General features: G+C 39.4%; 1 protein-coding gene across 1 annotated transcript; it reads left to right on the top strand.

The window, feature by feature from the left end:
- On the top strand, positions 1-24792 carry LOC121146517 (histone PARylation factor 1). Its single transcript, XM_040965982.1, has 8 exons — positions 1-95; positions 4092-4251; positions 5220-5409; positions 7294-7392; positions 14932-15082; positions 18259-18346; positions 22637-22809; positions 24566-24792. The coding sequence occupies exons 1-8, from the start codon at positions 45-47 to the stop codon at positions 24695-24697; spliced, it is 1044 nt and encodes a 347-aa protein (XP_040821916.1). The 5' UTR covers positions 1-44; the 3' UTR covers positions 24698-24792.
- The last annotated feature ends 3092 nt before the right edge of the window (positions 24793-27884 follow it).

Below are 27884 nucleotides of genomic sequence, written 5' to 3'. Positions count from 1 at the left end.
GATTGCCGCCGAACGCGAGGCTGCGCTGGCGCTGCGGCTGCAGGATGGTGGGCGGCGGCGGTGGGAAACGCAGGCCCAGCGCGGACGGGCAACAGGTACCGCAGGAAGGGCTGTGCGGGTTTCCAGGGGACCGCCGTGAGACACATCCACCGAGTCCCATTCGTCCGCCGAGCGCCGTTTCCCGCCCTTCGGGAGCTGGACCTGGCTGGTCGCCCCTTAGCGTCTTCTGCCCGACTCTAGGCGCGGTTCCTGGCCAAGGCGTCCCCGCCAACCTTCAGAGCCTGTTAGGCCGACATTGCGGAGCGGGAATGCAGCTCTCGCTGCTCCACGCAGAGCCGCGGGCATAGAGGCGGGACGCAGGTTGACACCCGCACCCGTCTGTGTAACGTGTCTGTTTGATATTAATGCTGTGTCCAAAGTGTGGTGGAAAGAGAGGAGAGATGGGACAGAATCTAGATGATGTGCAGGAAGACTTTGAGGCCACTCACCTTCGAAAATGGCTCCTGAAGGCAGAAAAATGAGATGCGGGGACGTGAAAGTGCAGGATGTTTGGAGGGTGGGAGACTGGAAAGGAGACGGACTTGATGAATAAAGGAGGAGCAAGAGCAGGAGATGCCGTCTCGTACTTGCATATGATTTCAGAAGCTCTAGATCTGCTGCCAGAGTAAGCAGAGCACGTGTGAAGGAAGTATCATTGTGAGAACTCAAGTCATGGAACACTTACCATGGCTTGTTAGATAAAGTTAGCAAGCTGCAGGAGCTGTTGGAGGGCCGAGGTTGAATGCTAAGTAGGAACACCAGGTTGAAGAGCACTTGCCCTAAAGGGAACAGCCGATCTAGTTGTGAGAGTTTGGAGATGTGGAAGGAGTGTAAGGTAACCAGAACGGAAAGAGCCTTTCCTCTTTGTCAGGGAGCAGTAAAGAAATGTTTTGATGGGACCTGGCCCAATAGCCTTGCATGCTCCGGGATCCCATATGGGTGCTGGTTCGTATCCTGGTGCCCCTGCTTCCCATCTAGCTCCCTGCTTGTGGCCTGGGAAAGCAGGCCCAAAGTCTTAGACTCCTGCACCCACGTACAAGACCCAAAGACTCCTGGCTCCTGGCTTTGGATCAACTCAGCTGTGGCCCTTTCGACCACTGGGGAATGAGCCAGCAAATGGAAGATCTTTCTCTCCTCTGTAAATCTGTCTTTCCAATAAAAATAAATATTTTTTAAAAACAACAAAAAAGGCAAAATTGTAGATGAGCCTTTGGAGACTTTAGTCAAGAATAACAGCCAGTATTGATATGTTCTGTGTTAAGGCTGTCTTGTGCATTGTGAAATAGAATTATTCACACTTCTTAACATACTGTGGGACAGATAGATAAGAAACAAGATACAGAGGTGACAGAGCCGGAAAGCAGCGATCGACCCAAGTGACCTGTTAGACCAACCTGCTTTGCTGCAGTCACATGAAAGCTTTCCAGCATCCTAACTTTGGACCAGGCTTTGAAAGCCTAATCAAAGATAGCTATAACAACAGATATTATAGCAAAGGCTACAAAAACAGAAGAGGATAGGATTTAGGACTTGCTAAGTTCTGTTTTGTATTTGTAGCTGGAGAAACGGCCTCATGAAGTGGTGGAAGTGATGTTGCTCCGGAGCCTGCTTTAAACCTAGGTTTAAGGGCCCAGTGTGGCTAAAGTCCTCACCTTGCAAGCACTAGGATCCCATACAGGCATTGGTTCTAATCCCAGCGGCCCCACTTCCTATCCAGCTCCCTGCTTGTGGCCTGGGAAAGCAGTCAAGGATGGCCCAAAACCTTGGGACCCTGCACCCACGTGGGAGACCCGGAGTAAGCTTCTGGCTCCTGGCTTTGAATCAACTCAGCTGCGACCGTTGCGGCTGCCTGGAGGACGATCTTCCTCTCTGTCTCTCCTTCTCTCTGTATCTCTGATTTTACAATAAGAAAAATAAATCTTCAAAAAAACAACAATAGTTTTAAATCCCTGTTACTCTACTTTCTAGTTAGGAAAGTAGGGAAAGCTGCATAACCTCCGTCGTTCACCTCTAAAATATGGATTCTGCTGTGGTATCCAGCTTATGCAGTGTTAATAGAGCCTATTAAGCTATTAATTAAGCTTGCTGAGAGCATGCTGTATCCAGCTTATAAAGTAGTTACTGGAGCATGCTTAGAGCAGCGGCGTGGTGCAGAGTGCAAATAGGTGTGTGTGTTCATAGGTGTTTGCTTTGTTGCTGTTTTCATGGACGCTCATTTTTACATCCATGCCTCAAGAGCTTTTTCAGGTTTTTACTTCAGAAAGTTGCATTATGATTATTCACATAATAACTTTATCATTGGTTAATTTGTGCTCCTCTCCTATTTGTTTGAAAATAGAGCACTGAATCTCTTGCTTAACCCAAGTACTCACTGACAGCCGCGCTACATCTACAAATGTGTTCCTTCCCTATACTTGTGTAACTGTTTCGTATAATCCTGTTCAATGTCGCTACTCTGCTGAGTTTTGTTGTTCCTCGCCTTCTTTGTATAGCTTTATCCTATGAATATGTAGATATACACATGAGTAGTTGTTTTGAACTTTATGGTAAAGGTCGTTATGCTTTTCAAAATCTTTGAGAACTTTTTTCTTCGTTAAAGATACAAAATTAGGGCCTGGTGCAATAGCATGATGGTTGAGTCCTCGCCTTGAATGCAACGGGATCCCATATGGGCGCCAGTTCTAATCCCGGCGGCTCCACTTCCCATCCAGCTCCCTGCTTGTGACCTGGGAAAGCAGTCGAGGACAGCCCAAGGCATTGGGAACCTGCACCAGCATGGGAGACCTGGAGGAAGTTCCTGGCTCCTGGCTTTGGATTGGTGCAGTGCCAGTCTTTGCGGTCACTTAGGGAGTGAATAATCAGATGGAAGATCTTTCTCTCTCTCTCTCCTCCTCCTCCTCTCTATACATCTGTCTTTCCAATAGAATAAATCTTTAAAAAAAAAAAAGATGTAAAATTGGTCATATTGTGTAGCTTTATTTTCTTTTAACTAAACACTGTATTACATTGTTTGAAAGCTTTTATATCCATTTTCCTGTCAGTAGGCATTTCATTTCAGTTTTGCTCTTAGGAACAATACCAGCATGAATATTGTATGTATTATTTGATTCTTCAAGACATTTTGTAGACTTTGGCACTGAAAATGACAGCAATAAACTTGATGGAAGAATATGGGAAACATCTATAACATTTCCTATAAACTCTGTCTGCCATTGTTGATTATTGTTTTCGATACCCCTGGTTCTGGGAGCTGTCTGTATCCTGACTTTTCATTCTAACAAACTCTACTAAATGGAATTGATCTAAGGAACTTTATATTACCTAATGAACTCCAACTAAGCATGGTATCTTTACAGAAATGTATGAAGTTATCTAATAAAAATTATAGAACCCAGTATACTTACATTACAGAAGATTTACAGATGAGAGTTATAGTTAATTCTGGCATTCAGAGGCCTCTCTGGAGTAATTGGGGTTTTGATAACACTGTTAGAGACTGTTGATACATGATTGATACTAACCTCCCCTGCCTATTCAGAATAGCAAAAGGCAGTTGGCTGTTTTTAAGGTGAAGGCTCAGTAATGATTGTAGAGAGCAGCCCAGACACAACTCTGGCTGGCTTTGCTGTAGTGACTTCACCAGCAACTCGCCTCATCTACAGTCGCTAAAGACAGTTTGTTTCTGGTGTGGTCAGTGATGCTGTGTGTTCAAACCACAGAAGCACAGTGACGTCCCCTTAACCCAAGGAGGACAACATCTGCCTTTATTTCTGCTTTTCTGTTTGTTTGCTCTGTATTTTGTGTTGCTGTTATATTAGAGAAATGTATTTAAAGACCTGCAGGGATCCCTCTTGATCACCTTGTAAACTGTTCCTTTTTTTGCCCCTGAATAATATCTTTTTTTTTCTGAAAAAAAAAAAGACTGCTTATTAAACTCACACACACACACACACACACACACACACACATCACAAGAATGAACAGTACTGTTATGCAATGAAAATTTTTGAAATTAATTTTGGAGAACTAAAGTTTTACATGTCAACTTTCAGAGTGAAAAAACAGTTGATATGAAGAAGAGCAAATCCTCTGAAGCTGATGTCTCCAGTGACCTTCGGAAAGAAGTGGAAAGTCATTACAAGCTCTCCCTGCCTGAGGATTTCTATCACTTCTGGAAGTTCTGTGAAGAGCTGGATCCTGAGAAGCCAGCTGGTGAGTTGCTGCAGAATCATTCTCCTGCTTCTGTTATTACAGCTGACAGTGCCTTCTGCAAGGTGCTCTGTCTGCAACCAAGTATGAAGTGATATTGAGCAAAGCACTGTTGAAGGGAGCAGATAGCTCTTGTAGACAAGTGGCCCAGTGTAAGGAACCTTCGGAAAAAGGCCTTCTTGAAAACAACCAGAGAAGACTCCCGGGAAAGCAGCTAGGAAGCACTTTTCTCAGCAGCAAGGAAAAAGCTGAAAGAAAGTGATCTGCAGTTTTATACCCCTTGCAAAGCCTGTGTAATATCCTTCAAGAACAGTGTTCAGCGTAATGAACTCATCCTGCCTTCTAATCTCCCATTCCTCTCATTTGGTCAGTCTCTGGTCCAGGTGTGTTAGCCATAGCCAGTCCGTCTTAACTTGCTGCTCATGGCCCTTGGCTTAGCATTGAAGTGGCTTGATTACCTTACAATCAGTTTTTCCTCTCTCATTCTGTTAATCTAATAGTTTCCATCTTTATAGTAGTTCAAGCTTCCTATTTCGTTTTTGCAAGCTTATCTCTATGTACGTGGTCTCCTGACCATGTAGCCCCATGCCATCTTTAGCTCTCTGCCTAGTCTAACCTAACCTAGCTTTTCTTCTACCTGTATCACTTCTACAAATGGAAAAGGCCATAGGAGGCAGAGCCAAGGATAAAAGCAGTTCATGTAAAAGGAACATTTTCAAAGATATTCCTAATAAGAAAAATAGTTAAAGATGACATCCTACAGATGAATGCCACATTTCTGTGACCCTGTTTTCTTTTTGAATATAGCTAACACCTGTACATGTAACCGAAGGATTTTTTTTGCTTTTTTTTGCTTTTTTTTAATTTTCAATGCGGTTTATAAAGACAATTGTTTAGAAAAAGTTTATTAGAAAACATTATTTCTCGTCTTCCTCTAGAAAGTTATATAAATAAATCTACTTTTTTTGTAGATTCACTTTCCACAAGCCTTGGACTTCGATTAGTGGGTCCTTATGATATCCTTGCTGGAAAACTTAAAATGAAGAAAAAAACAACAGGTGTCAATTTTAACCTTCACTGGAGATTTTACTATGATCCTCCTGAGTTCCAGACCATTATTATTGGAGATAATAAAACTCAGTACCACATGGGGTATTTCAGGTAAAGTATCTTTTCCTTTCTGGAAAACAGTCACTCACTATTCTGTTCAAAAGAGGACATTAACCAGCATCTCCCAAGGTGAAGGGCTTATTTTTCATTTTTTTGCTGGATTTTACCATTTTAAACTGCTTTGGAATGGGCGAACTCTGGGGTTAACCCTTTTTCCCCAGTTATGAGTTCAGAGGATTTTTTGTTTAAGATTCTTTAAAGTAGAAATTGTTACCTAAATAAGTGATGTGTTACTGGAGCATGTCAGAGTGGGCTCCTGCTTATTATGATGGCCATGCCACTCTCTAGTGGCACACTGTGACCTGTTTCCTCCCATGTAACAGTGGTAATAATATCTGATAATAATATGGTAAGGATTAAATGAATACATGTAGTTGCTTAGAATATAAAAAATAAAAGTAGCTTGAGTGGGAATTTAAAATTTATTTATTTTTATTGAAAAGGCAGATTTACAGAAAGGAGAGACAGAGAATTAACTTCCACTGTTTTTCTAGGACATTAGCAGGGAACAGGATAAGAAGTGGAGCACCCAGGATATGAACCAGCTCCCATATGGGATGTTGGCACCTGCAGCTGGAGGATTAGCCAGTTAAACATGATGCTGGCCCCAAAATGCGGTATTTAAAAGTGGAGATTAGAGTCCAGTGTGGTGGCTCAATGGCATTATCCTTGCCTTGTACACACAAGGATCCCAAGTGGATGCTGGTTTGTATCCCAGCTGTTCCTTCCTTCCAGCTCCCTGTTTGTAGCCTTGGAAAGCAGTAGAGGATGACCCAAAGCCTTGGGACCCTGGACCCAAGTGGGAAACAGAAAAAGCTCCTGGTTCCTGGGTTTGGATTGGCTCAGTTCTTGCCATTGCAACCACTTGGAGAGTGAATCAGTGGTCATAAGATCATTCTCTCTCCTTCTCTCTGTAAATCTGCCTTTCCAACAAAATTAAAAGTTAATCTTAAAAAAAAAAAAGTAAAGTAGAGGTTAAATGTAAAGTAAATGGGGAAAAACACAAAATGTGCCCAGGGCAAAGGACTGTGGTATAGAACCGTGCTTATGGGACTAGGAAACGTGTTATATGGTTTCTGTTTTTGGCATCAATATCTGCTTGCATACTTTAGTAAGTTAATGTCAAAGTGATGGAACCTTCCTGCATTAGCTTCCTTGATTTAAAAAAAAGAAAGAATTTGGTTATAAACATGACTTAAGATTTGTTTACTTCTAATTTTTATGTATTTGAGAGGAAGATTGTGAACATGGTCCCATCTGCTGCTTAGTTTCCCAAATACCTGCAGAGTGAGACAGAGCTGAGCCAGGAAGGAGCACAGTTCATGATGGCCACAGCCACAGCCCAGTTACCCCATCTGTCTCCTGTGGTCTGCGTTGGTAGGAAGCTGCAATCAGCAATTCAGGCTGGCCATCACATCAGACTCTGTAATGGATTCAGTCATCCTAATTATTAGTTTAAACACCTACTTCTGCCTGTAAAGTTTTCTAATCTTCTATCCTGTTTGCTTAATTTTTCTACCTTTCTCTCTTCCTCTGTCTCTCTTCAAACTGTAAAACTGGTATAGAGAAGATAAAGTATAATTTTCCCTGTTGAAACATTATTCCCCCTTCTCTGTATTTGGGTATAAAAATAAATCCTAAAATAATTTGCCTTTCAAATAAATAAGTCTTTAAAAAATTGGGGGATATGAAAGAATTTTAGGTTCTGTAATAAAGGTAAGATTTGCTGTTGACGCTTAAAAAATTGAAGTTTAAATCTGGCAAATTGTTTCAATTTATTGAAGTATAAAGTTACTGCCTATAGACCTATAATTCTAACTTGCCTATTAAATGAAAATAGCTGCCTATTATTTATAATATCTTTTGCTCAAACAGGGATTCTCCTGATGAACTTCCTGTTTACGTTGGTGCAAATGAAGCAAAGAAAAATTGTGTAATTGTTCAACATGGAGATAATGTGTTTGCTGCAGTTAAGTGAGTAAATATATCAATTCTCTTTATAGTTAAATATATTTACAGCTTTTACACTCTATCAGTCTGTTAAAAGGGAAAAGTTTAGTGAACCAAAAGTTGTAGGCTTTTTGAACTCATTTTGATTGCTTTTGGAGATAATTTTTCCAAAATTTTACTACTCTTCCCCAAAATATAACCATTTTATTTAATGAAAATATTATTTAACTGTCATATGTCCATTTTATTTGCTGAAAATCTGCTAGATCTTTTTTTTTTTTTCAATTGTTTGTTTGAAGGACAGAGTTAGAGAAACAGAGAGATCTTCCATCCACTGTTTGACTGCTCATAGGCCTTTAATATCCAGGACCAGGCCAAGTTGAACCTTGGAGCCTCTGGGTTTTGCATTTCGGTGTGGGTGTCCCAGACCTTGGCCCATTCTCCGCCACCTTCTGAGATTCATCAGCAGGGAGCTGGGTTAAAAATGGAGAATCCCAGAATCAAATCAGCATCTACATAAGGATGCTGGTACTACAGGTGGCAACTCAACCCACTCTGCACAGTGCTGGCCCCTGCTGTTCAGTCTTGACTTCAGATGTCCCTTGTCAAATTGAAAAGTTCTTTTGGACAATTGACTTTAAACCCTGTCATTGAGAGTCAGATGTAGGTCCTGGTGGTTCAAGTTCTCACCTTGAATGCACCGGAATCCCATATGGGTGCAGTTTGTATCCCACCTGCTCTACTTCCCATCCAGCTCCCTGCTTGTGGCCAGGGAAAACAGTAGAGGGTGGCCCAAAGACTTGGGATCCTGCACCAATGTGGGAGATCCAAAAGAAATCTCCTGGCTCCCGACTTCAGATTGGCTCAGCTCTGGCCATTGCAGCTACTTGGAATGAACCAGTAGATGAAAGATCTTTCTATCTCTTCTCCTCTTTGTAAATCTGCCTGTCTAATAAAAAAATAATATTTTTAAGTTTAATGTAATAACCTAAGTTATACAGTTCAAATGTGTTTAGTACAGTAAATATTTATAAAAGGGGAGGGCTAATGTACAGGCTGCATCCCCAGGATGACAGGTGTGTGGGAGAACTGGCTCACTGATAAAGCTTATCCTTGTCATGGCCAAGAAGCTGGGAAACCAAGAACTGCTCTGCAGAGTGTTGGTCTGGGACTTGATTGTCTCAGCTATAGCCTGTACCAATACAATGGATGTCCTTTCCTCTGCCTTTCAACCTCATTGAAGCCAAGGATGAGTTTGAGCTCTCATCTGCCTGCTATAGAACAGTTAGCTGCTGCTTCAGTGGGGTACTGGTGAAAACAGCACAAGCCCAGCCTGCCCTTCATGCTTTGTCTACCCTTCAGATTTCAAAGAATCACATGTGCTTGAGAGAAACCAGGTCCCATGTGGAGCCTAAGCTGAAGACTAATATGGGAAATGCAGCAAGCTTTCATGTGAAAGGGCTCAGAATGGGCCTGAGCAAGCCAATCCTTGCCATATCAGCCACAGACATGACTTGAAGCCATGTGTTGGCAGATATGCAGTTTGCATTGTAATAAATTGAAGAAAGCATCTCTTACTATTTTTAGTATAACAAGTAAAGCATATTTTAACATTACTGCATTTAAACTGTCCATTTATGGTTTTAAATGTAGTTAGTTTACTTGAGAGGACTGTATAGCACCCATCTACCTGTTCACCGCAGCTGAATCAGGCTGAAGCCAGGAGCCAGGAATTCAGGTGAGGGCTGCCTCATACTTAAGCCTTCCTTTGCTCTGAGTACGTATTAGCAGGAAGCTGGAAGGCTTCCTGGGACTTGAACCCAGGCAGTTCTGTGTGGAATGTTAGCATCTCATAGAGCACCTTAACATAGTCCAAACACCTAGTCCCTGTTCTCCTGTTACAGAATTTTTATTCTCCATGATTTATTAGTGCAAATTTCAGTAAGGAGAATTCAGACTAAATCAGCCTAGCGCAACCAGTAGGTTGCTATATTACACAGTGAGGTCTCCAAAGGGAAGCTACAATGTAGCTGCTTAAAAGAAGGCTTTTTGCTACTAGTGTGAGCTTGGTAGAAAATGTGGCTTGGTAGCTATAATTTATATAGATTTTTTAAATCTTTCAGATTTATCATGTAATTTTTTAACTTTATTAACAACTCTAGTTATTGTCTGTCTCATACTAACAAAAAGTCAGAGGCTTTATCTTTTTTTATTGTTATTGCTTTGTGTGTGTGTGTGTTATTGAAAAAGCAGATTTACAGAGAGAAGGAGAGTCAGAAAGATCTATTCCCTGCTGCTTCACTCCCCAAGTGCCTGTAACAGCCAGAACTGAACTGATCCAAAGCCAGTAGTCAGGAGACTCTTCCTGGTCTCCCATGCCGGCGTAGAGTCCCAAGACTTTGGGCTGTCCTCGACTGCTTTCCCAAGCCACAGGCAGGGAGCTAGATGGGAAGTAGAGCAGCCAGGATATGAACTGGTGCCCATATGGGATCCCTGCGCACGGAAGACGAGGATTTAGCTGCTGGGTCATTGTGCTGGACCCAGAAGCTTCATCTTGTGCAGGTTACCTGCTCCATAGTAGCTGCTATATAAATAATTCTATGAATGCCTTGACATGTAAAAACACCTAATTTTGTGTTCTTAATACTCTTTGTCTTAATAGAAATCTCTTTTTAGAAAGATAATAGTGGTTATTTAAAATGATCTAACTTCTCTGGTATTTTTTAAGCTTATTGGAGAACACTGAAAAGGAAAATGAAAAAAAAAATCATGGATGATATTTATAATTTAGGTGAAGACCAGCAAGTGAGTATTTGAGGAACTACCTCCATTATTTTATCTCAAACACAGTGGTAAAAGATAACTTTCAGATAGAACTGTCTTAAAACTACTTAAGTATTATTGCTGTTTTAATTTGGGTAGGGGGAACTTTTTGCTTCTCATCTAATCAGAACACTTAACTCTTTCTGTATTTCTAACTTATCTTGCAGCCATTTGCTATAAACAAGTTATTTTTTATACACAGCAAAAATAATATTTAATACTAGCTAAAGAAATGCAAATTAAATCAGCAAAGATTAGTGAAGGTAAGAATGGCACTAACCAATAATAGCTAGACTGTAAGAAACCATAGTGATGTGTTGATTTGTAAAATTTTTTGTATAAAACTGAAAAACATTTAAGCAGCTATTTCACAAGATTACTTGCATATAATTAACTTGCCAGGTAATGTACTGAGTACACATTTTAAAACCTTGAGTCAGCCATATTGCTTCATTAAAAGGGATGTTGGGGTTAGAAAGTGGGGGGTGCAGCATTGTGGCATAGCTGGTATAGCCATTGCCTGTGATGCTAGCATCTGATATAGTCACCTGTTGGAGTCCCAGCTACTCCATTTCTGATCCAGCTCACTGTTAATAACCTGGAAAAAGCAGTGGAGGATGTCTCAATCACATGCGCTTCTGTGCTCACATGGGAGACCCAGGAGAAGAAGCTCTTGGCTTCTGCCTGGCCTATCCCTCATTGCAGCCTTTTGGGGAATCAAGTAGCTGATGGAACAACTCTCTCTCTCTCTCTTTCTCTCTCTCTCTTTCTCTTGTCCACACACTCATCCTGCCTTTCAAATAAATCTTAAAAAAAGAAAGAGTGGCTGCCACAGTAGCTCAATTGGCTAATCCCCACCCCATAAGCACCAGCATCCTGTTTGGGCTCTAGTTTGTGTCCCAGCTGTTCCACTTTCCACCCAGCTTCCTGCACCTATGTGGGAGACCCAAAGGAAGCTCCTGGCTTTGGCTTCGTCTTGGCTCCAGTCACTGCAGTCATTTGGGGAATTAACCAACAGATGGAAGTTATTTCTCTCTGTCTCTCCCCAGTCTATAAATCTGCCTTTCTGGTTTAATAAAGGAATTTTGGACAAGTTCATTAAATTATCTATAAAAATGAAAAATTGGAAATAGTGTGCATCTCCAGCAGTAGTGAAAAGTAGATAAATATAAAATGCCTAAATGTCATAATGCCATGATAATTATTAGTTGTATAATTATTGTATAATTATTAGTCTTTTTTGTGAAGAGGGCAGATGCAAAATAGTGTAGAACAATCCCACTTATTACTTTCTCATGCATACAGAAAACAATTTAAGTATATTTACATTCAGAATATTTACCTTTAGACAACAAAATTACTTTTTTTTTCTTTCCTATTTTTTCCCCTCCAAAATAATCAAATAAATTTGACTATCGCAGGGACTCTTAAGTCAAAACTACCTGTGATAATGAAATGTGATACAAATAAGGTGGATCATACTGCTAATACCATGGCAGGAATCAAGATAGTGCTAAGAAATTAGCAGCAGTCATTGCATTACTTGGAGCAGTAAGCAACGCCAAGAGCCATGTGGGAATGTCGGTGATGAAAAGGTAGAAGCATGTTAGATCTGAACTGCTGAGAACATCTTTCTACTGTTCTGTTTGAAAAAGAAGTGGAAAGTACAAAGGGTAAACTTCTGCATACCCAAGTACTGTGATTCACCTCGAAGAAAAAAGTGTTTCTATGATTTTTTGTGTTCAACTTTTTCCCACTGTACTTGAGAGAGTGAGTGATGAACATACTCTATTGTCAAGGGTGGGTGATTGTAGAACACTGGTTTCCTCAAATGAGCCAAAGAAGTTTGCATTTGTTGCCAATGATAAAATGAAAAAGTTAAGGCAAGAATTAAGCTGGTGAAATTTTTATCTTAGCAGCTTCATACTACGTAAGGACTTTATAAGGAGATTTGTGCTAATATTAATAGGCATACTTTTTTGTACTGTTGTGTAATGGAATTAATTTTATATTACTGTATCAATCTTTTTTGTACTGTTATATAGTGGAGTTAATTTGAAACAATGATAGCTCAACATTTGGGAAATTCATGTAATTTAGGAAGTAATTCCCAAGTGACCGTGGCATACTGCTATAAAATATGCATGTCAGAGTTCAGGGAATTCCAATTGATTTAATGTATGAGAACACAAAATGCTTATATTTACAACTTTTGCTTGCACATTAGACTTTAATCATCCCAAAGTAGAGTATTGGAGAACAGATTTGAAACTGAGGCAAAAGGTTAATAAATTTGTGTAGAGATAGCACCCTCTTCCTATACTAATGCATTAGTTTGACTTAAATACCTTAAATAGTGGTAGAAGTCAGAGAGGCTGTTTTACCTGGGCACTGATGGGTGCATGAAAACTTACTGGAAAGAATAGGGAATTGAGGCATCTTAGGCAAGACAGCAAAGTATGCACCAAAATAAGGAAGTAATGAACGTGGCATGGCACAGTACCGCTATGTCCTATATCCCATGCCAGTGAGGTTGAAGAAGCCTGAGGACTCTCAGACCCAGCCCGGTAGGACCAAGTTCTCTTTTTTATGGTTAGTATAGACATTCTGCTGGCACACTACTGATTGTGACTGAAGGTAGGATTTAATGTACATATATATGCTGTATTCAGAAGGTAATGATTTTAATGATTTAGGTTTTAGAGGCATTCTACCCTTAATAGTTCTTTAAGCTTGGGTAAGTTGATAGCTTCTTTTTTAAAATTTATTTTTGTGAGTTGCAACTAAGAATAGCACCTCCTGTAAATGCTCTAAGCCTGTTTTATAATACTCAGCTATAGCATGTTGGAGTAAAAGATATACACCCTGAATGGCTGGGTTAAAAGAAGTGTGTTTCTTTCTGGAGTCTGATACTGTTCCAGAGTAGGAGAATTGACTTGAGTCACCAACCGAGTGCCACTTTGAGCTTTTCCTTTGACTCTTTACCCTCTATACTACTGTCAACAAATTTAATCAGTTTATAAGAAAACAAATTATTTTTGAAACAGGGATTAACATATACAGTTTTCATCCTTTTAAATCTACCTTATCTTCTGCTGTTGTATACGCTTATAAATTAGCTTTGTTTTTCTTTTATATTTTGTAAATTTATTTTAACATATTTGAGGTTAGCATTTTTTTTAAAAAGTGGATTAACTAAAAGATATAATGATTTCCCCTGGCTCTGTAAAAATAAGGTTTTTGATGTGTTCCAGATTTCTCCAAACGATGATGCCAGAACTTAATATCAAGCAAGCTATGCAACTTAAAACTTGGCTTAAGATCAGCTTTTTAAATGCCTCATATGTTTTGTTATAGGCATTAGAGAATTAGTACTAACAAATTGTATTCGTTATCCCTATGACTGGCAGATTTTATTCACTATTGCTTTTTAGAGCTTTTTAGGAATATGTTCAGGAATTTCAAGAGAACCTTTAGCAATTATTCTGCTTTTTCTTTCATGCAATTTAACTTCTTTTTACATTTTATTATTATTATTGCTATCATTTTATGATACAGTTCCATATTCCCTTATTCCCTCCCCAATTCCTCCCCCCCACCCAGTTCCTCTATATCATTACTAACATATAGTTCTTCATACTCAGTCATATGTCCATCATTGCGGACATGAACAATGGCAGATAGTCCAGAATCCTATTGTCAAGATATAGTAAACAGTTTCATTGTAACTCCATCTTTGTCTGGAAACAGAAATGCATACCACATTGCATTCTCACATCTGAATGTTAGTCTCCATTACATAACTACTGTACATTCCCTTAAAATGAAAAGTCATGATACAAAATCAACAACAGAAAGAAAAACAGATATTTACAATGCCATGAAGTTAAATGACATGTTACTAGATATGACAGTCTCCATTACACAGCTACTATACATCCCCTTAAATGAAGTGCCACAAAACAAACTCAGCATCCAGGAGAAAAAAGAAATTAACAACATCAAGAAGTTAAACAACATGCTATTAAATGACTAATGTGTAGCTGAAGAAATGAAAATCAAGAACCTTCATGAAGAAAATGATGCCACTGCATGATTTACGAGTCATTGAATGATTTAATCAGAAGAAAGTGTTTTGAAGAGATGAAACCAACAGAAAACAACAAAACCCATGTGATATAGTTTCTGCTGATATTTGTTGAAGTGTGTCTCCTACAGACAATAAACAGTCTACTAATCCAGTCTACTAATCTATGACGTTTGATTGAGCTTAAGCCATTTACATTCAGAGTTTAATATGTATGGGTGGTACTTTGGTCTTGTCATTTTAGGAATGGATTGTTCATTGGTTTAGTCTTCTGTTGTCATTTTACTGGGATGTTCTTCCCGTTTGCCTTTGGTTTTGGTGGGTGCTATTCCTCTTCTCTGTCAAGAGAACATCTTGAAGTATCATTTGTAGGGCAGGTTTGAAAGAGGCAAATTCTTTTAGCTTTTCTTTACTGTGGAAGAATTTTATTTCATTTTCAAAGACGAAAGAAAGCTTTGCGGGGTATGTTATCCTAGACCGACAATTTTTTTCTTTTAGAATCTGGAACATGTCACTCCATTCTCTTCTTGCCTGTAGAGTTTCCTGTGAGAGATGCAATTTAACATTTTTAATTGAGCTTCCTTAATTGTTCAAAATCCTTATCATTAGTGCAGTGGCCTGAGATATAATAAGTGCTTCAACTTCTTCTGCAGATTGTTTCTGATGAAAAAGCTTAAAGAAGCAACAGATAAAAAGAAGACTAGTCTCTTGAAAAACATTGATGCCAAACTCACAGAAGCTGCCCGGGCGCTGGGATACTCACTGGAGCAGAGAACTTCGAAGATGAAACAGAGAGATAAGAAAGTATGATTTTAGTGTCAGTCTCTCTGGCCGCTTATTTTTTTTTCCCTCCACATCCTTCCCACCTGCACCTTACCCTTCTCTAACCTTGTCATGAGTAGAGCTCGGAGGGCTCCCTAAAGGGCTCCTGGCTTATCAGGAGATTGGTAGGGGCTGATGGCTTCTGGAAATTGATACACAGACTGGATTGCTTAACTGGGGATGTTGATTAGGTTGCATAACTCATGCCAGAAATTTGCCACTCTTCATCTTACCTTTAATTTCACAAAGCTTGGTATGTAGTGATATTTACTTGAAATTTCCTTTTTTTGTGGCTGAGGTCTGTTTCAGTTCATAATGGTTTAGGTCCGTAGTGGCTTCATACAAGTTTGCTTTGAAGTGCCTTCCTCAAAGATAGTTTCCTGTTGTGAGACCTTATGCATTAAGACAGCTTTGTTTTCTCAAAGTGTGTCTGTAAGCAGTTCTCCTTCCTTCTTCTTACACATATCAGTGTTTCCTGTTGTGTCGCCCCAATATAGGTGGTATCAAGAGAATGTTTCATAAATGGGCAAATATTTCTGAAATTTGGCTCCTTTTGAGTTTTCAGCTATAAATTTCAGACTAGGTTAACAGACAAGCTGGAAGAATTCTGCTTAGTGGTAAATGAGAATTCTGTAGATGTTAGTTGTAACCCCTGGGGAGGAATGGCATTTGCCACTGGAATGAGGGCTCTTGAGTCTCCCACCTCTCATCTCTGTCCCCTGTGACGTGTTCATGTGAACATGCTAAGCCAAATGACATACTCACAGCTCAAAAATTATGCTGGGTTCGAGAACCCTGGTTTAGCTCCTCCTCTGCTTGATAGTGTTTGTTGCAGAAGTGATAGTCTGGTAAATTATAGATGTTAAATTACAGTCTTACTGTAATTCTCCTTCTTTAGTCCATAAAGGATGTTTTAATTAAATTCATATTTTTACATTACTTTATGTTTTGTGTGCTATTGTACATTTTTGTTTATCATGGAAAATATCTTACCCCACAACTAGAAGGAAAGGTACCATTTCTAGCCTTGCCATTATGTATTCCTAACTTGCCTTGTAGAGTTGAACTTGTATAGGCATAATAGCTCTTAGTAAATTGTTTTCATGTATCTTTTTTTTTTTTTGAGGAGCTCCCCTCCTCTGTGGTTCATTCCTTAATGGCCATGATGGCCATGCCTGGGCCTGGGCCAGAGCCAGGAGCTGGAACACAACCCAGATCACCTACATGAATGTTAGGAATTCAGTGACTGATGATGTCACTGCTGCTGCCCAGGGTTTGCATTGGCAGGAAGCTGCAGTCAAGAGCCAGATCCAGGAGTCAGTTCCCGGTAGTCACATATGGGACAAAAGCATCCAAGTCAACAGGCTACACTTGGCCTTTTTCTGTTGGCAGATTCTTTTCATCAGAACCTTATCTTGTTTTTCTCACGTGATCTTGTTTCAGAGAAAATTTCCTTAATTCTTTCCCATGCAAAGATGTAGTAAGAGTTTCTGTCTTCTGTCCCTGCTGTGAAATTCTCTTAGTTTATGTTCTTCAGTGGCTAGTAAAAGCATAAATACAAAGAGAAAAGATTATGAGCCTCCCATGATGTTATCCTTTTCTACTGGTGATTGTTTTCAGATCCTTTTCCTTTCCTTTTTCTGTTTGTTTCTATTCCCGTTTCTTGTCTCTCTTTTTAAGACATTTATTTGAAAGGTAGAATAGCAAAGAAAGGAAACAGATGGAGAGAGAGGGCATAGGGGATGTGGAGTGCATCCACCCCTTGGTTCACTCCCCAGGTGGCTACAACAGCTAGTGCTGGGCCTGACCAAAGCCCGAAGGCAGGACTTGCAGCTTAGCACCCAGGACTGGAGCTGAGTGCTACTGCAGTTTGGCAGCAAGGAGTGGCCCCCTCCCATTCCCTCTTCTGGGGACACAAGAGGTAAAAAATAGAAACATTGTCCCACTTCCTCCCTACCTGACCCTCCTCATCAGAGGCAAACAGATATGTACAACCCTCAACTATGTAAATAGTATTAAAAAGAAAATTTTTAATTTAATGAAATGAAAGGAAGGAAAGGGAGAATAGCTTTTTAAATTTTATCAAGACTTTGAATAAGTCATACCCCCAAAAAATGGAGTAGCTTAGATGCCATATGGGGTACTGGCATCACAAGCAGAGGCTTAATCTCCTAGCCATGGCACTAGTCCCAGAAATCAGTGTTTTTAAACTGACAATACCTTTCAGTACTTTGGCATGCAAAATTTGCTTGAGTTATGAAATTATATTATTTAATCCCTACAGTAAATCCGAAACAAAGTAGGAATTAATCATTCTGTGTAAAGTAAATTGAGGTTTATATAGGCTGTGTGCCATTTCCAGAAACAAAGTAGACTGGTTAAATGGTGCTGTGAAATGAGGATAGGGGGCCAGGATTGTGGCATAGTAGGTAAAGCGTCTCCCTGTACACAGAAGTCCTATATGGGCATCGATTCCAGTACCAGTTGCCCTGCTTCTGAGGCAGGTACCTGTGAAAACAGCGGGAGATGGTCCAGGTGCCTGGGGTCCTGTACCCACATGGGAAATCTGGAAGAAGAGCTTTGCTGCTGGCTTCAGCATGGCAAGCCTTGGCTGTTGCAGCCCTTTGGGAGGTAAACCAGTAGATTAAAAACAAAAGTCTCTTCTGCTTCTCTTTGGACTCATAACCCGTTTCCACTTTGAGGCTTCAAGCTACCACTCTTGTAACAGGGTTTTCCTAATTTATAATCCAGTTCTTCATGATTAACTTCAGATTCTGATAATCTGTTAATAACATATACATCTTTCTAGGCATTTAGAACTAATAATTACTTGTGCAAGTACATTCCTATCGCTACAGCCATTGTGTATCATTCAGCCTGACGCAAAAGTCAGCAGCTATATCACTGTCTTTTTTCTTTACACAACATTGTTTTATGACTTGCTTTTTATACTTACGACTATATTAGATTGTCACTTCATATTGCCAAAGTTAAGATGAAAATTTTGATTACTTTTAAAAGAAAACATACTACTAAAAAATTTCATCTCATAATCCAAAGTTACTGAAACAAATTGGCATGAGAGTGTTTTATGGTTTGCTTTTTCTTTGATTCCTTTTGTATTTATCATGATTGAATTTTCTTTCTTTTTAACTTAGGTTGTGACAAAGACGTTTCATGGAGCAGGCTTGGTTGTTCCAGTAGATAAAAATGATGTTGGATACAGAGAACTCCCTGAAACAGATGGTAATAGATCTCATATGTAAGCACGTGCATATAATGACATGTTGTGGAGAAGGTTTTCTTTACATGCATTTAGGTCCTTTGTGAGACAGTCACGAGACCTTAGGTATAAAGAGCAAGTTGATTCTAGCCATGCCTGCCTGAATTAGAGCTGGGTTTGTAACTGTGAATGACTTTGAGCAAAGTATAACTTCACTAAACTTAGTCTTGCCACTGGTTCTTATTCATCTATAAAGCAGATTAATGATAATCACTTGATTGGGGTAGTTGGGAGTATAAGAGTAAGTTGCCTAGCACAGTGCTTATGCAAATATGGTAGCTAACTTTAGAATTTGAAGTATTCTAATGTATTGCCTAGTTTTATTGAACTGTTGGATTCTTTCACACAGCATTGTATAAAATAGTAATTATTGAAATAGTGTACTTTGGTTTATTTCCTTGTGAATATTTTTTCATCTGTATGTAAAGATAGATTTCAGAATCCCAAGATCCTGAACTATTTAAGTATGAAAATTAACAAGATCTAATTATTGCAATGCTGAAAAAAATTTTTAAGAATCACTTTTCCCCTTTTCTTAATTTTCCTCTAATTATGAACTTCCCTGTTGGTATTACTTTATTTGTCATCTAGTTCTAGGAAGTGGGAGAGGACAATGGAATAGAATTTAAAGGGAAGTCAAAATTACTATCTCTTCAAAGGAAGACAAAATATTTGGCATCCTATTTTTCAAAGCAAAACCAACTGTCCTTGGTAGTTATGGGTTTCTGGAGGTGGTTCCTAAAAATCCACATTTTCTAGCAATTCTTTAAAGCAGCTGTGCTCAGGCCTTATTGTGCAGCCTGCAGTCAGTAATTCAAGAGGTTCCATGTGACAACTATTCACAACTAGCTTTTTGCTGTTTCCCTCTCACCTTAGAGGAATTCCGAGGGCAATTGAATATGGCAGTTACCCAGTGCACTGGCTACTAGCCACATGTGGCCACTGAACACTTAAGATGCAGCTGATGTGGCCAAGAACAGATTTGTAATTTTGTTTCATTTAAATTTATCAATTGAAATAAGACTGAATTGAATTTTTTTATGTTGAGTATATGATACCACATTAAAAATGATGGATTACATAAAATATCTAATTTTACCTCTTTTTTGATAATGGGTTCTTAACATATTTTAATTACTTAGGTGTCCCCTATTAAATTTCTCTTGGACAAGCTAATCTGCCCTGGTGTCTTCTCCTTGCAGCCAGAGGTACTCATTCTCTGATGGGGAAGACACATGGGCTCTGGCTGCTACCCAAACTTTTGTTTATGCTTCATGTGGTCATCTGTTTATTCTCACTGCTTGCTGACCCAGCAAAACTTTAGCATGCATGTTGTCATCTTGTTTGGGAAAGGGTGAGACATTTGTTATGGAAATAGCAGTCTCTGAAACTTGAGAGGTAGTGGATGTTAAATTGTGCCCTGAGCTAAAACTTGTTACCCAAATCTGCTTGTGGTTCTGGGATTTTATGTCCAAGTGTAATACTCTGGGCACTAGATCTTATGCATTTCAGTGACATCTGCATGAGAACTGGTGGCAAGACTAGTTCAGGGCCTAATATCTTGCTCTTTTCTAGAGCTGTTTGCTAAGACTTGTAATTAATAGGCAGTTTGTTAATGTGTGACCGTGAACATCAAATCACAGTTAAATTGATTCTCAACCTATATGCTCCTTGAAACTCCTTATGATAATATTTTAATATGGCAAAAAAGATACTATTACCATTTATAGAGCAATTCTTAAATGCTATGTATAATTTACGATATCAAATACTGTGTCTAGTTACCATTATTTAATCTTTATCTAACTATTAAGGTAGTTTTTTTTTTAAGATTTATTTTATTCTTATTGGAAAGTCAGTTATATAGAGAGGAAGATCTTCCGTCTGATGATTCATTCCTCAAGTGGCCACAATGGCTGGAGCTGAGCTGACCCAAAAAGAGGAGCACTTGAAATCCCTAGTGATGTGGTGTTTGTTTTTTTAAGGGAGATCAAAGAGCTTATATAAAATTATTTTCTTTAAAGTTTCAAATCCATAAGTATGCCACTATTCCTTCTGGATAGGCAGGAATATAGGTGATAAAGATTGCCCATTTGTCCAGCGTGATGCTTAACTACCAAAGATGGGAAAGGAAATAAAAGATATTTTGTAATCTCACAGAACAGCATGCATTCCTATTAGGACTGTCATGATTTGAATGGATCAAATTATATTCTTAGACTGAACTGAAAAGCCCTAGTAAATCCTTACTACTCTGAATAAAAAAAGACTTCTTACTTATTTGAAAGACAGTGACAGTGGGAGAGACAGAGATCTTTCATCTGCAGGTTCACTCCCCAAGTGCTACAACACTGTGGATGGGGACAGGCTTAAGTCAGCAGCCAGGAACTCCACCACCATCTCCCACCTGAGTGGAAGGGCTGAAATTCTTGGACCATAACTGGTTGCTCACCCAGGCTCATTAGCAAGAAGCTAGGCCCGAGGTGGGGTAGCTGGGACTCACATCAGCTCTGGGATTTGAGTGCCCACAATTGTGGCTTAACATGCTGTACCACAACTTCCCATGTTTGATCATTTTACACCATGTGTTTTTAGTATCATCATAGTAGTGTGCCTTTTACATGTAATTTTAAATGACTTAATTTTCCCTCTGTGTGTGTATTCATATACAGAGTTGTAGAGAGAGACAGAAAAATCTAAATATCTGCTGGTTCTCTCCCCAGAAGGCTCAAATGACCAGAACTGAAGGTGGGAGCCTGGGACTCCATCACACCTCCCAGATGGATGTGAGAGTCCCTAGATTTCTGAGCCATCTTCCACTGCTTCCCGAGGCTCGTTAGCAGGAACCTGGGTCAGAAGTGGAGTAGCTAAGACTCTCATTAGCACTCAAGTGGGATTGCTGTAAACTGCACTTAGCAGTTTAACTCGCCTTAAATTACTTATTAGCTGTGACTGTTAATGTTTAAGCAGTGCTCCTCTGGTTAGAAACGTAGCTTGTTGATTTGCATAGTATCCATTTTTTGTCATAACTGGATTATCTATCAGAAAGGCATCATCAGAAAAGGAGGTCCAATTCCTCAATTTTCATTACCCTCAAACTCACTTGCGTCCTGAGATCTGATGCACAGTGGCATCCAGAAAATCATGAAGAAAAATATTGAAACCCAAAATAGAAATGTGAAGCTCATGATTTTTATTTAGATAAAAATTAAAATTTTTTAATGTTTTACTTCAAATTATACTTCAGCCATGGCAGCACTTCTCTTTGGTAGTTTTATTTTTTTTTTAACTGCTGATGTTTAACTCACCATGCCACCATTCATTATTTGCCCCATCCTACCTTATTTTTTAAAAAGGGAAATTTCATCTGATTTTACTTTTTTCTTCCAAAAAAAAAGAAAAAAAGATTTACTTAAAGTCACTTACAGAGGAGGGAAGAGAAATCTTTCATCTGTTGGTTCACTCCTCAGATGGCTGCAGGGCTGGCAGACACCATCTGTATGCAACCAGATGGTCTACCTCTGAGCAACTTTGTGATGGAACCACTTAAAAATGCAAAAGTAGGGCCCGGCGCAGTGGCGCAAGTGGTTAAAGGTCCTCGCCTTGCACGCCCGGGATCCCATATGGGCGCCAGTTCTAATCCCGGCAGCCCCGCTTCCCTTCCAGCTCCCTGCCTGTGGCCTGGGAAAGCAGTCGAGGACAGCCCAAAGCTTTGGGAACCTGCACCCGCGTGGGAGACCCGGAAGAGGCTCCTGGCTTTGGATCGGCGTAGTATCGACCTGTTGCACTCACTTGGGGAGTGAATCATTGGACGGAAGATCTTCCTCTCTGTCTCTCCTCTCTGTATATCCGCCTTTCCAATAACAACTCTTTATTTGAGGGTAATTAAAAACTGGTGGATTCCCCCCATAGCCAAAGTTTATCCATTTCTGGACTAGCTAGCCTACTGAAAATATTTCAGAGCCTATGAAAAACCACTGTTGCAACTGGACTCATTGTGAAAATCACACTTGGCTAGTACCAAAAAATCTCTGGTAAGCCATTTTTGTGCTTGAATTCTAAGCAGAAAATTGTGACGTTACCATTCTGTTACGGTTTTGCAGATTCCTACCTTGAGGGGGCGTCAGTTGTAACCCTACTGAGTCATGAAAGAACACCTCCCCCCATCTATAGTTATTATGTGATTCTAAGCTTATAAGTTTTTAATTGCATAGATAATATATATATTTTCTAATGTCATGTACTTCTTTCAGCGGACCTCAAAAGAATTTGCAAGGCAATTGTTGAGGCTGAAAGTGACGAGGAGAGATTAAAAGCTTTTGCACCCATTCAGGAAATGACAACCTTTGTGCAGTTTGCTAATGATGAATGTGACTATGGCATGGGGCTCGAGTTGGGACTGGACCTTTTCTGCTATGGTTCACATGTAAGCAACTCTCTTCCTCTTTACAGGTGGACTTATAACCTGAAGTTCAAGCACAGGCAGAAAATGAATTCAGCTTGTATTCAAGATGAAATTTCTTTGAAAGACAGAATTAGAGACAGAGAGACTATATTATGCAAAGAGACAAATTGGTTCACTTCCCAGATGGCTGCAGTGGCCAGAGGTAGCCCAAGCTGAAGCTAAGACTCAAGAGCTTCATTCAGGTCTCCCATGTGAGTGGTGGAAGCCTATATCCTTGGGCCATCTTCTTTCCCCAGAGGTAAATGGAAGGGGAGTCCTTGGAACACACACTGGTATCCATGTAAGATGCTGGCTTCACATGTTGCAGCTTTACCTGTTACACCACAACACTGGCCCAAAAATGAACTTTCTGAAGTGATTTATTTAAACAGCTATTCTAAAAATATTTGAACTTCATTATGAATTCTGGCAGTTGTGAGTAACAAAGATTATCTCCCTTCAGATTTACATTACAGGGAAATTTACTTATTAGACATCATAGAGCTATATCCTTGAGTTTAGTATTTGTATAATGGCTTTTGTATGCACACACACTGAGATTCAGGTGTAAGGTTCCCCAGTGTGGTAGGGGATATTTCTTACTGTGTTCAAACTCTTAGATGAAGAATAAATATTTTCAAATGCACTTTAAGTTAAATTTAAAACCAGTACTTTCCTCTTCTGTAATTGCCTAGAGGTAAAAATTAGGCAATAATGTATAGTGGCTGTAACATGCTTCTGGTGCTAAATTGATTATAAGTCACATCTTCCCCCCGCTGTATTTTCTTACTTGTCACATATGTGAACCAGTTAATTCATGGGAAAGAGAGGCAAATTATCTTCTCCAGGTTCACCCAGAGTTAGGTGTCCAGCTGAGTAGCTCCCAAGCTGTGAAGTGGCTGCCAGTCACCTGGAGGTACTGTTGAGGGCAGCCTCTGTTTCAGCAGGTCGGGGAGGAGGGAAACCTGAGACCATGAGGCTCCCTGGTGATGGAAACCTTGCTGCTTTACCAACCACACTTTGACCAGCAAGATTAAACCAATAGCACCCTCACTATGCTGTGTTTCAGCAACATGTGGAGAGCAGGTTCAGAAAATCAGGCTTCCCCCACAGTAAGTACAGATGTAAAATGTGAACCAGCTAAACAGCAAGTGTGATGTGAGAATGAAAGGTATATGAATTATGAAAAGGTTTAATGCATGGTAAATATTAGATGCTTTTTATCAACAAAAAGTATAGCATTGCTTGTTCTACCAGTAATCTAAAAATCACTTGATAAGCCCAAGTGACTCTTAAAAAGGAATGGTGGGGTATTGTGGTGAGGAATGAGACAGAGTAATTTGATAGAGGACTGATTTGAAACCCAAATTCTACTTTCCTGCTCTTCTGGAATCAACAAAGGTAATAATTCTTAACATATCGCCTGTTAGGAATATAAAAGAAAGGGAAAGAAATTATTTGAGGACATAGTTGGGATAAAGTTGAAAAGATCTCAGGGATTAGGGAAGTTGATTTTCTTTGGATTTTCTTCAAGTATGCCATTGGTCTTTTAGAGTAACAAGACTGTCCTTGGATAGAATGCACAGTACTTACCCCAAAATGCACTGTTCACTGATAAACTGAGAGAATAGTTAAAATGATTTGGAATATATTTTGTTAAGTGCTTTTTCAGTGTGCTTTCTGCTACTTAGGACATCTGCTATAGTCTCTGCTTAATGTTGCTTTTATTTTTCCCCAGTACTTTCATAAAGTTGCTGGCCAGCTTTTACCTCTTGCATATAACCTGTTGAAGAGGAATCTGTTTGCAGAAATCATTGAAGATCATCTCTCAAACAGAAGTAAAGAGAATGTAGACCAACTTGTCGCCTGAGTAAGAGTTGGCTTGTTTGATGTACAGGATTACTTTTACACTTCTGTTTTTTTCTTACTATAGGAAATAAATTGATGGAAGCATTTACTAAAAACTTTTATAAGGCTCTTCATCCCTTTCTTTCATATGCAAAAAATCATCTAAATGATGAAATCCTAACCATATTTGGAAAATAGCCAAAGTGATCCTCTAAATGTCACAAAATATCCCTAATGCTTCTAGTTAAGCAGCATACCCTTTCCCTCCAGGAAATCCTTTTTTAACATTCATCACAGTTCTGAGTCTTGAGTTAATAACAACTGTAGCTTTAGGAACTAGGTTTATGAGAGCTAAGGAGACACAGAAGAAGGAAACACATGACTGTCACTAGCTCTGTCCCAGAGTACCTGACCTCAGGCCTTCCCAGATGAATTGTAACAAATCTTCAAGTGACTTATAGTATTCCAACAAATAGTAATCCCATGAGGTACATCCTTTAAGGCAATTTTAAATTTTCTGAGTCAAGTTAATGAATGTGATATATTGAAACAGTACATAGTACTGTTCTATTACAGCATACTAATCCAACTGGTATTTAGATGTTATTTTTCTTTTTTTTTTTTTAAAGATTTATTTTTATTATTTTTTCATTGGAAAGGCAGATATACAGAGAGGAGAGACAGAGAGGAAGATCTTCTGTCCAATGATTCACTCCCCAAGTGAGTGCAACAGGTCGATACTACGCCGATCCAAAGCCAGGAGCCTCTTCCGGGTCTCCGTGCGGGTGCAGGTTCCCAAAGCTTTGGGCCGTCCTCGACTGCTTTCCCAGGCCACAGGCAGGGAACTGGAAGGGAAGCAGGGCTGCCGGGATTAGAACCGGTGCCCATATGGGATCCCGGGCGTGCAAGGCGAGGACCTTTAACCACTTGCGCCACTGCGCCGGGCCCTAGATGTTATTTTTCCATTGCAAATTATTTCATTGGATCTCTAGTGCAAATCTGGAAAGCTGCATTTTTTCCAGCTGCAGATCCTCCTGGAGAAGATGGCCTTCACCTTGAAAAGTAGACAACAAACTATAAAATACAGAGTAGCAGTTTTCATGGATCAGGCTAAAGAGCTTTCGTGGACTTTACAGCCTTTCTGCTTCATATGAAGTTCAAAATAGAAAAGCTTTCAGGTCAGCTGATGGGACTCCACATTCTGTAAAGCATTGGCTTACCCAAAGAACTTCAGTTGTACACTCAGCTGTCTTAGAATAGATTTGAATAGTTCATTCTTTTTCATGTAAACTGGGTTTAAGTAAACTATTAGGAATACCTAAGCTTAGGTTTTTAAATGGGTAACATTTAAAGTAGCTGGAAAACTTTTCAAATTTCATTTGCCAGACCCCAGATCCATTCATTTCCTTGCTGAGGCCCATGCCACCCTTGTAGAGAGTTGTTTTCTTCAAAGAAGTTATAATTTGTGTAATAGCCAAAATGAACCTTCATTTACACAGGAACATTCATGTTCTGACCAGGGAGGTGTTAGAGAACTTAAGGGACTGTCATCTTAGTTACACATGAAGCTCCAGGGCCTAAACCTATTGGCATGCACTATTAACTGCTTAGTATTAAAAGTTTACAGAAACAATTAGCTCACACTTTGTAGCCAATTCATACTTCAGAAGGTAATTTTTCTCCTCAGATTGCTTTAGTTTCAAGTGTTCCCTCACTTTTTCTAAATTAACATTCCAAATTATTCAAAATTTTAAAAATTCAGTTATCTTTGAGATCTGCTTCATTAGAAATTCTTTATTTCTGCATTTAGTGATCCAGCAGTCTCAAATACACAATTTGATTTTTATATACAAAAGGATTTCTTATGAAGGAATAAATAAAAGGATACAACAGGCAACTTTTCTTCCATTCCTTAAACCTAATAGCCGCATATCACCTTCGAGGCAGAAATGAATGTCATGACAAGATTATGCCAGTTATAAGTGGATAATATACTTGGAGTTGTTACAGTGTTTCCTGAAGGCAAGTAGTGTGGATTTGCAATCTCAAAATCCAGCCAGTTGTGTCCAAGGACTAGTAATACTTTTCAAGTGGCAGTAGTCTTCCAAGACTAAGTGTTAGTTGAAGAGCAAGCTCCCTACATTACCTTACCATCTGCCTTAACGGTCATGGCTGTTTACTAAGTATTTTTGCCTGTGAAGGACCTGGAGACTCAAATGCTATAACAGCTCCAAAATGGGACTACCTGTGTTGTCTTGAGAACACGTATTGACTAAGCAATTCCATGATGACAGATGTTGACTCAGGATTTAACCAAAATATTGCGGCTCATCTCAGATTTAAACTTTGAACAAAGCACAGAAATTCTATCAAACCTCAAAAACATGCATATAGAATGTGGTAGGAAAGGAAAACTGAAAGATAACCGCCATATAAATTACTTGGAAATGACATTAGATCCTTGCAGTCGTTTAAATATTGACCATCCTGGCTTAATATCAATTTTATCTAAACTTTAGTCATAATTTTTGTTCATATCAATATATATATATATATATAATATATATAATGAGCCCTCTAATACTCTGGCCTCTCAGCTCCTTATTTTCAGTGATGAGGGTTAGGGGGTCAAAACTAGTACCTTACTAATCCCAGTAATTAAAACTTAAAACTACTGCCTGAACATCATTACCCACCTTTCTTCTAGCGTCCAGCAAATTTTTAATTGATCATACACTACGGATTATTGATATAACCACTCTGTTAATTTTGCATCCACCCTACACTTCACTCTTTCCCCCCTACACTTCACTCTTTCCCCTATCTTCAGCTTTCCATTTCCCAATTTAGAATCACTTCCCTATCCTCAACTCCATTTGTTTTATTTACCTGTTAGGACTATCAGCAAATCAAATTGAAACAAAAAAATGCTTAATCCTGGCAACTGGAGAAAACAAAATAGAAGCATGATGGCTGGCCTTCTCTTAAGTTAGCCATACAGAATAACCATCAATCCTATTTACTCACTCCCATCTTCTTTCACTGAACAGTCAATTCTCACCATCCTACCAACTGTCCACTATGCCTTCCCTCAGCTCAGTAAGTTGTGTCATGACCCACTGTGTGTCCTCTTACCTTCTCATGGGTCTCAGGGCTTTCATTTCCCCTCTCAAATATTCCAAGCAGCAGCAAGAGGTATAAAACTCTGC

Source organism: Ochotona curzoniae, unplaced genomic scaffold (genome assembly GCF_017591425.1).
Source record: "Ochotona curzoniae isolate NIBS_2020 unplaced genomic scaffold, NIBS_Ocur_1.0 scaffold_4505, whole genome shotgun sequence".
NCBI lineage: Eukaryota > Metazoa > Chordata > Mammalia > Lagomorpha > Ochotonidae > Ochotona > Ochotona curzoniae.
This window is presented reverse-complemented; position numbering and strand designations above follow the sequence as displayed.